This window comes from Hyperoodon ampullatus (assembly GCF_949752795.1).
Source record: "Hyperoodon ampullatus genome assembly, chromosome: 1".
In the NCBI taxonomy this organism is placed as follows: domain Eukaryota; kingdom Metazoa; phylum Chordata; class Mammalia; order Artiodactyla; family Ziphiidae; genus Hyperoodon; species Hyperoodon ampullatus.
In genome coordinates this window covers 184,923,350-184,934,048 of record NC_136914.1, presented here as the reverse complement: position 1 = coordinate 184,934,048, position 10,699 = coordinate 184,923,350, and the positions used below count along the sequence as shown (strand labels likewise).

At 32.9% G+C, this 10,699-nt stretch overlaps 1 protein-coding gene across 1 annotated transcript in view; it reads right to left on the bottom strand.

Moving 5' to 3' along the window:
* Positions 1 to 1,999: 1,999 nt before the first annotated feature.
* The window catches only part of IPMK (inositol polyphosphate multikinase), a gene marked incomplete at both ends in the record, with an annotated part of 33,977 nt that continues 25,277 nt past the window's right edge, over positions 2,000 to 10,699 (bottom strand). The window contains 2 exons of the mRNA XM_079718565.1: positions 2,000 to 2,622; positions 3,858 to 3,939. Of these exons, the coding sequence (XP_079574691.1) occupies positions 2,000 to 2,622; positions 3,858 to 3,939 (705 nt within the window). The remainder of the gene's footprint in view (positions 2,623 to 3,857; positions 3,940 to 10,699) is intronic.

Sequence of the window (10,699 nt, the reverse complement as noted above, 5' to 3'; positions counted from 1 at the left end):
AACTGATTCACACTTTATTGAGCTAAAATGCACAAAAAATCTGATAATACTTAAATTTATTAAATTCATTGTACATATAGGTTGATACCCCCCCATACAAAAAAAAAAAGTCTCTTGTTTTGTTAAGATTCAAAATAGTGTTTAAATTATATGAGCTTAAGATTTATTGAACCACTATCCAAATAACAACAACAACAAAAGTCTACACTGTGGGACAAAAAAAAGTAAAACTAAAAAATTTCTATTAACTATGACTTGAACTTTATCTCCACAAAAAAAGCTATGGCAATACCCATTTAGGCAGCAGAGAAAAATATGAAGTCCTTATGGAAAATACCTACACTGACTTTAAATTAAAAATTTTAAATAATCAAATTTTGCTATAACAAATGCATATGAATTTTAAAGGTATTCAGGCCTAATAAATTTACTAAGCACAGAATCCATAGGGCATTTGTTACTTTTCTTTGTGCTCAGATACTTGCAAAAGTACACTCAGAGAGGGTTGGGAAGGTGAGATAAACATAAAATTGTGATACTTTCCTTCACACTAAAAAAAGGCCCTTGAATTTAAAAGTTTAATTTGTAATTTTGGGGGGAAAACAGTCTAACAGTTCACAAGCCTAAATCAATTTCCAGGAATATGGCAAAACTGTTAACTACTTAGATGTTTTATTAGTGAATCAAGGTGCAAGTAATGAAAACATTTAACATATTTGCAAATTTAATTTCAAAGTTCTAAATGTTTCCAATAACAAATAACTAGATATTTTTTAAAAGGGGTGGATGTGAAAGAGATAATACTTACAAATCTAATTTTTCCAAGAAAAATAGTACTGCTCCCCCTCCATGAAGTTAAATTATAATTTCTCTCTTGAATATGATATACAACTGTCTTAAGTAAGAATGAAACAGAAGCATGAACTTAGACATGTACCAAACTCTGTATGACGTACTACTATACACACAGTATTTTTGATAACACTCACAATACTGGATGTTGTCCTTCACTGCTTATTAGAATTCTGAGAAACACTTTTTAGCAACATATATTCATACCACTGCTTAACTAAATGGGGACATATAAATACATGAATATAAAAGAAAAAAACTCTCAAAAGTTATTTAAAGGAGAAATAAGAAGAGCTTCAATCATCCACCTTTTTGAAGCTGCAGTAAAAGGTATTATATGGTTTATAATACTTGTCACAATGTAGTAAAATTCCAATTTTCCCATAAAGATTTTAAAAGAAAAACATTTTGTTCCTTGCAAATAACTTCTCTCTTCCCTAATCTTGGCAAGACTAATTATTGGTGCCCTTAATGTCAAGACTTTTGTTGTTGTTGTTGTCCATTTCAATGATCTTTTTCAAGAAGTATTTTGAAATATGTATATAAATGGAAATTAAAGTGAAAATCTGCTTTTGGAATACAATGATTCTAAATCATTTTACTTCTAAGAAGCACCTTTTGATATGCTGGTCTGAACTTTTAATATAAAACCTAAACAGTACTTATTTCTGTAGAATTTTCTCCAGTTTGAATAACTTCATACATAGCAATACTAAGGATATCAACCTGTGCTTTCTAGATTTTTGAAAGTGTTCTAATAGTGTAATGAGTTTACATATGGCTCATTGTCAAGGGTGGGTGGACAGAGATTTCACAATAAATTGGCTACAGAAAGCTAACTGAACTCGTAATGACTGAATAATGGTTTGCATTTTGCTTAAGCCAAATAGATGTTTAAGCCACGTACCACCACATTCCCTGCTTAACATTCCTAAGTTTCTTTATTCTTTATAGTTTTCTAAAGAACAAATAATTAGTTTTCCTGAGTAAGATTATAAAAAAGTTAACCCTTCTACCAAAAGTATAAAGACAAATAAAATGTAGACTCACAATACAAATTTTTTACACAGCATTACAAGTGCAGAGTTATTAACTGCTGCTCTTTATTATGATTGCCCCACCCCTTTAAAAGATTGCAGCAAAGGATTCAATTATCTAAAATACTCTGCAGTACAGTAATTAAATGCTTCAGCCCATAAACATATCCCTCATCTACTGTGTTGCTAGGGAACACATGAGCAAAGTCTATCATTCGCACTTCTACTTCCGCAATCTCTTGACAACCAGTAGGAAGATGGTAGAAGACTTTTTCCAGTTGGGAAAGTACGTTTCCGTTTAAATGTTCCTGTGACATGCTTTTCCACCCATTGTCTTGCTCTATATTTTCAACTTTCAATGAAGTCTGACTGTGATGCTTTTTTGAATACATTTTTCTGTGACGAGCATACATTTTGGACAAGCTTTTGCCCACTGAAGCCTCTATTTTTCCATTCGCTGTGGAACTTAATACATGAAAGTTATTATTGTACTCTAGTACATCTGTGTCTGAGAGCTGTCCTTTGGACAAAAACTTTTCTGCTAAAGTTCTGTCATTCAATTTTGCAGTAGTTGGCTGAGATGAACCTTCATAAACAAACAGTAATGAACTTGCATAAAAGTTAAGCTGCTTCTGGCTTTCAAACCACTGCAGAATATTCTCAATCTTCTGAATACTGGCAGCAATAGCATCTTTTCTTAAGCAGAATCCATTATGAAAAAAACGGGAGACTCCTATAAAAAGGAAAATACTAGGATTATAATGAAATTATGAAATAACTATCACTTGGGAAGTAATCTCATCTTAGATACAATTCTTTAACTTTCTCTCATCAGCCCCTGCAATTAAGCGAACAGATAAGAATTCTAGTCAAACACAGAATCTTGGAGCTCAACTTAATTTCTGGTGAAGATGTTCTTGCTAGAAAACATATAAATGACACTTACGTAACATGAAATACCTTATTTAGACAAAAAATTTACTACAGGTAGACTGCTAGTTTAGTGCTCTCTCTACATTCTCTTAAGGAACAGGATTCCAAGATTTGCTTCATTTGCTATTATGAGGAATTTTACAGTAAGATTACATATTTGTTAGAATCACATTCAAGAACTAATCTAGAATCTAGAGTCAAATCATAACCATTTTTAATGATGTCAACAGCCCATTATCAAAATACCAAACCATAACTGTACTTAATTTATGTTCTCGAAAATATTAAATCAGTATTTTCACAAAAGTTGAGCTCATTTTGGGGACTAGTACTACTCCAAGTTGAGTATGTTATTCAAAATTTAGACTTTTACATGTTTTAACCTATCAGATTAGGCCTCCTATAAAATTATTTATGCATATTTTATCATATTTGGGAATTTATGGATATATGTAATTAAATTTTGCTGTTCCCCTACTTTGGGACAGAAACTGCTAAAAAATAGTCATATTAGCCTGAGAAATATTTTAATGAAGAGCCAATCTGGGGATTTCCCTGGCAATCCAGTGGTTAGGGATCCATGCTTCCACTGCAGGGGACAGGGGTTTGATTCCTGGTCAGGGAACTAAGATCCCGCAATCTGCACAGCATGGCCAAACACAACAGCCAATCTGAATATTAGCTTGCTATTGGTTAAGTATACCAAGGCAAATACTAATTGTTAAGGGCACACTATAGATGATTATTTTGTATACATAAAATAAAAATTCTTCAAACTATTTACATCACTCTTAAGTTCTGCCCCATCTTGGATAGAGCTAATAATAAACTTTAAAAGAATATTATTCCTGGAAATCTGTGCTATCACTGCTTTTATAATATCTTGGCCATAAATATTTTAGAAGCATATATGTTAAGACTTTATTGTGAACTGAATCATTATACCAAAGGAGAATTAAAACTGAAATCACTTTAGAATTATTTTGATAACTGTGTAGTAATAAAAGCAGTGAAGTATGGTTTTTCAATCCTTACCATCCTTTAGAGTTTCTTTTGTTAAGCTTCTTCCATAGTGCTGGTTTTGTGTCTCATAGCTATCAGAATGAACATGATAAACCTGTCAGAAAAAAGCACTGAATATTAAACACTAATACTCCTTGACCCAGGGCTGGGAGTGAGGAGCAGTGGGGGGAATCCCAGCAATGCAAGGATGGTTAAAGATGGGAAGATCTACTCATATAATTCATTCTAATGGAGTTAAAGATAAAAAAAAACATAGTGTCTTATCATGCTGAAAAGGCATTTAGCAAATTTACATCCACTATCAATGAAAACTCTTTAAAAAGACAGATGAGTACTTCCAATATGAAAAGAATTATCCATCTCAATCCACCAAAAGTTAGCCTCAAGTTTAAAGCAGAAATAAGGAAGCATCTGTCCTAAAATACAAGAAACATCCACAAAAAGTACTCTACCACAATGTGTTTTATCATCATTATTACCTAATATTGTTCTGGAGTTTCTAGCAAATGTAAATAGGTAAGAGAAAGAAATAAGAGGCATAATAATTTGAAAAGGCGGCAACAAAAATATTACTCTTTGTAGATAATGGTTGTATACTGGAAAATCAATTTAAAAACTAACAAAAACAATAAAAACTTGAAATGGTGACAGTACAAATTAGTAAACAGAAAATAAGCTTTCATATATACAAACAACTGGCTAGAAGATGCAATGAAAGACCCTACTTACAAATCAAATAAAAAAGAAATAAAACATAGGAATAAACTAAAAAAGCCTAAGATCTATAGAAAGACGTCTTTAAAACACTCCTAAGATATACACATAAACACATACTCATGTTCTCAGAAAGGAAGATTCAACATCATAACAGATATAATTAATCTAGAAGTAAAATCAGATTATAATAAAACACCAACAATTATTTTAATCATATAAGCTAATTTTGAAGTTCATATAGAAAATCAAGAATTGCTAAGGAAAATCCAAATAAGATCAGTAAGGAGGGACTAACCTTGCCATCCTACTAGATATTAAAACATATTTTATTTAGACTTTTTCCAACTTTATTGAGGAATAAATTACAAGTATAATTGTATATATTTAAAGTATACAATGTGATTATTTGGTATACATATACATTGTGGAATGATTACTAAGATCAAGAAAATAAACACATGCATCACCTCATACAGTTAACTCATTTTTAGTGTATGTATGTAGTGAGAATGCTTAAAATCTACTCTCAGCCAATTTCAAGTATACAATATCATATTATTAACTATAGTCACCATGCTATACATTAGTTCCTCAGAACTTATTCATCTTATAACTGAAAGTTTGTACCCTCTGACCTACATCTCCCCATTTCCCCCTTCCCTAAATCCCTGGAAACCCCCATTCTATTCTGTTTCTATGAGATCAGCTTTGTCTTTTGGGTTTCTTTTTTTGGATCCACATATAAATGCTACCACACAGTATCTGTCTTTCTTTGGCTGGCTTATTGCATTTAGTAAAATGCTCTCTGGTTTCATCCATATTTCCTTCTTTCTCATGGCTGAATGATATTCCATTGTTTAAAGAGGCACATCTTCTTTATCCATTTATCTGTAGACGAACACTTAGGTTGTTCCCATATCTTAGCTATCGTGAATATTGCTGCAATGAACATAGGAGTGCAGATATCTCTTTGGGATAGTAATTCCATTAAAACATACTTTAAAATCAAAAACATGAGAAGCTTGTAGGTGATAATGGTATTTTAAACCAGTAGAAAAAGATGGATTATTATTAAATTGTGTTAGTATGATTAACTAGTGATCTGGAAAAAAATAAGTTGTATTTATAACTTATACCAGGATAAATTCCAAATACATCAAAGATCAAAATGAGTAAAATAAAATGCCTCCCCACCCCAAGACAGAAGAATCCTTGAATAACTGATAACTAAGGAAGGCATTTCCAACTAAAACTCAAAAAATTTCTACCGCATACTATATGTTTTTTAAAATGTTCATAGTGTTTTTGCCATTCAGAAATCAAAAGACAACAGAGAAAAGGTATTTGAAATTTATATGATGAACAAAGGGCATGGTTACTCTTATGGGAAAATGAACAACATATCTGAAGAGTTCACTGAAATCAAACAGCTCTCAAACATACTAGGAACACAGCCTACCCCAAAATTGTGGCAACCAAAAATGCCTCCAGACACTGCCAAATGACTCCCTGGGGAATAAAACTGCCCCTGGCTCAAAACCACTGCTCTAGATATCAGGCAGACTGCCAATATCTACCACAATTATAAACGCACACAAGCTCAGCAATTCCCCTCTAGGAGCTTATCCCATAAATACCCTAGCTGGTGGAATGAGGTAGGCCTCCGGTTAGTCATTTGTAACATTACTTGCAAGAACAAAAGACTGGAAACAAGTCAAAGGATCCATGAAAGTAAGATGGTTAAACTATAATACTGTGCCACTATGGAAAAATCTTCATGATACGTTAAACAACAAAAAAAAAGTAAGATACAGAACAGTGTTCAAAGTAGGTAGGTTTTGCAATAAAGGAATACATATATGCAGCATTTACTTGTATATGTTTAAAATACTTCTGGAAGGATACACTGGAGAAAAAAATCACTACAATATAGTATCCTGTGTGCAGAGTGACTTCTCACTGTATATATTTCTATACTTTTTGGAGTTTGAGCCATATAACAATGTATCTCATCAAATTTTAATTAAATATTTTTAAGAAGCATTAAGAGTACATTGCTTTAGGGACTTCCCCGGTGGTCCACACACTCCCATGCAGGGGACCCGAATTTGATCCCTAGTCAGGGAATTAGATCCCACATGACACAACTAAAGATCCCGTGTGTGCCACAACTAAGACCCGGCAAAGCCAAATAAATAAATAAATATTTTAAAAAAGAAAAAAAAAGAATACATTGCTTTAGAAACTGATATTTTATAACTTTCAGTCTAATATGGCTAATTACCATCTATCTCAAATGCTTCACTTTATTCAAAAAGTTAAAATTAGAACCGTGTTCTTACACGCACTTACAGCCTATTAAAGAAAGATAACTTATCTTGAACAAAGTGTTACTATGAATAGAAGAAAGCATTTCATAAATACCAAAATTACATTTGACTACAGGAAAAACTATTTTTATAAGAACAGTTAATCATAACCAAAATGTGTTTAAAAAATATACTCATGTTCTCTATGTACAGAAATATGCGTAAAAGAGGATTTTCAAAGTGACAGAAGTATTAACTAATGCTATGTGGCAATCATATGGCAATATACAAATGTAACAAATCAATATGTTGTACAACTCAAACATACACAAGGTTATATATCATTTATGTTGTAATAAAAAAGGATGAAATTGAGAAATTAATAATCTGAGGAAATATATTAAATAGACACAAAAAACAAGTGAGAAGAATTTTCAAATACCCGGTCATGTAAACTAAAAACTAGGAAATGTGCCAAAAAAGAGGATTCTCAAAATTGTCACCATTCTACTATTCAGGGATGTATTTTCTGAGCTAAGTTAGATTCCTCATATGAAAAATCAAAATTTCACAAATAGACTAAAGCTAATTAGTTTCAGTGGGACTCCTTTATTGATATTCTCTCTTCCTCTATTTATTTTTTTATTGAAGTATAGTTGATTTACAATGCTGTATTAATTTCAGTCATCTCTATTTACTTCTACTTTACTAGTTAAAGCTAGAATATAAAGAGGTCTGAGAATTTCTTCAGTCTCTACCCACTGTCCAGTCTTGGTCAGTCACAAAGATATCTGTAAGTCAAAAGTTACAGGGCTTCCCTGGTGGCGCAGTGGTTGAGAGTCCGCCTGCCGATGCAGGGGTCACGGGTTCGTGCCCCAGTCTGGGAAGATCCCACCTGCCGTGGAGCGGCTGGGCCCGTGAGTCATGGCCGCTGAACCTGTGCTCTGGAGCCTGTGCTCCACAACGGGAGAGGCCCGCGTACCGCAAAAAAAAAAAAAAAAAAAAAAAAAAGTTACAGTACCACCTTGAAAATATTTTTAACGGAACGGTAAGCTGGAAGACATGAGTAGGACAGAATAACAAGCAAAAAAAAAAAAGCTCCAGCACTTCCTGGATCATATGAGTTGCTTATTTTACAGGAACTCATGTCAGGAGCAAACCAATTCAAATATCTTTAGCAAAACACATTTCCTATTAAATCAAATCCTATTAATGGAAAAAAGAAATTTGAAGGGTTACTGTTATCCACTATTATAGAGGAAAAAAAGGTATACAAAAAAAGAGTCTGATTTTTAGACAATGTGATAAATAAAGATCAAAAGCGAAGAATCTTTTCCCCCAGTAATTAGGAATCAGTGATTAAGAAACGTGACTTCTCTTAAGTGCAAATATTTCTTTGTCAAAAATTTAAGTTATTGCCAAAAATATACTGGAACATCCAAAATTAAATCATCTAAAATCTTGAATCACAAGTTTTAAAGAAATTTCAGGTAAATTTCTACAAATTGTATTTCAATTACTTGTGGTTAATAAATATAACAAACCCCTACAGTTATATAGCATGTGTTTTCCGAGTCAATACAAAACTGGAAAATTAAACAACCATTCAAGTAGTTAACCCAAAAGGATGCTATGTCAAAAAGCCAGGAAGTCCCAAAGCAAGCTGCTGATATATTAACTTCTCTCAAGCTTGATACTTTAGGCTAAAATACACCCCACCTTCCTACATATAGTATGCTCTAGTCACCTTACATAAACTCCTATTTCACAATATGCTCTGCTTCTTGGTTTTCTACCTATTATTCTCCCCATTGCCAGTTCAAAATACTACCTTTTCCAAAGGCACTCTGTACTCCTCTTTTTGTGACTCCCTTGTTCTTATAGTTCCTATTCAGTTTCTATCTCTTTTGTTACACATATCTTAATAAATATTGCTGTTAAATCAAAGTGAGTCTTATCATCTACACCATCTTGGGATCAAGGAAATAACAGTATAATTGCTGACAGTCATTTAAAAATAAGGAATTCCTAAATTGGCATGTTCTTCTACCCACCAAACCTCTTCCTACTACTGGTTAAACATAACAGAAAAGTATGTTAAAACTGATATATCTGGTAAATTTCAGTCTATTCAGTTATATTAAGGGTTGTTTTTGGTTTGGTTTTTTTTTTTTTTAATTTAAAGGCAGGACTGTCTTGAAGGAGAATTTTTAAAATTTGGAACATTCATGCTAAAATTATTCAAGTCTATCTTTATTATTAGTCTACAAACCCACTGTGATTAAAAAGTTTAATGAATTTACCACCTACTAAAGAAATAACTATTTGAAAAAAATCCTAACATAACTCCTACTAAATTCAAGGTATGTCTCCCAATTTTAACATTCTAGAATAACATAATTAAATTTATATTCACATTCTCATTTATTATTTCATACTTCAATCATATCCTTTCTCAGATAAGTAAACAACATGTAATTATAAACTGCTAACTACTATATAAAGGAAGCCATGAAAACAAAAATAGGGGAACCCAAATTGATCTACAGATCCAAAACTATTCCTTACACCAAAATCCCAGCCGACACTTCTTTGCAGAAATGACAAGTTGATTCTAAAATTCACATGGAAGTTGAAGGGACCCAGAAAAGCCAAAACAATCTTGGAAAAGAAGAACCAAGTTGGAAGTCTAACAATTCCTGGTTTCAAAACTTACTCCAAAGCTACACTAATCAAGACAGTGTAGTTTTGGGAGTTCTTGGCGGTCCAGTGGTTAGGACTAAGTGCTTTCACTGCCGTGGGCCTGGGTTCAACACCTGGTCAGGGAACTAAGATCCCACAAGCTGCACGGCACAGCCAAAAAAAAAGACAGTGTGGTTCTGAGAAAATATCTGCAAATCATCTATCTGATAAGGCGTTAATAAGTCGGACAATTTGATGGGCAAAATTTTTGATTCAAAATGGACAGAGGAACTGAATAGATATTTTGCCAAAGACAACATCCAAATGGCCAACAGGAACATCAAAAGGTGCTCAACATCACTAATCATCAGGGAATTGCAAATCAAAATCACACGATACACTTCACACCTGTTAAAGACACCTCAAACAGACAACAAATAACAAGTGTTGGTGAGAACACAGAGAAAAGGCAACACTGAGTACTATTGGTAGGAATGTAAACTGGTGCAGCCACTATGGAAAACAGTATGAAAGCTCCTCAAAAACTTAAAAATAGAACTACCATTATGATCCAGCAATTCTTCTTCTGGGTATACACCCAAGAAAAAGAAAATAGGATATCGTGGTGCTATATGCACTCCCTGTTCATTGTAGCATTATTCACAATAGCCAAGATATGGAAACAACCTAAGTGTACACCAGTGAATGAATGGATAAAGATGTGGTGTGTACACACATATCTCATTTTACTGCACTTCACAGATACTGTGTTTTTCACAAATTGAAGGTTTATGGCAAGCCTCCATTGAACAAGTCTATCAGCACCATTTTTCCAACAGCATTTGCTCAGTTCATGTCTCTGTGTCACATCTGGTAATTCTCACAATATTTCAAACTTTTTCATTATTATTATACTGTTATGTGATCAGTGAATTTTGATGTTACTATTATAATTGTTTTGGCACTTTTTTAGCAATAAAGTATTTTTAAATTAAGGTATGCCCATTGTTTGTTTAGACATAATGCTATTGCATACTTAACAGATTACAGTATAGTGTAAACATAACTTTTATATGCACTGGGAAACCAAAAAATTCTTGTGACTTGTTTTATTGTGATATATGCTTTATTACAGTGGTCTGGAGC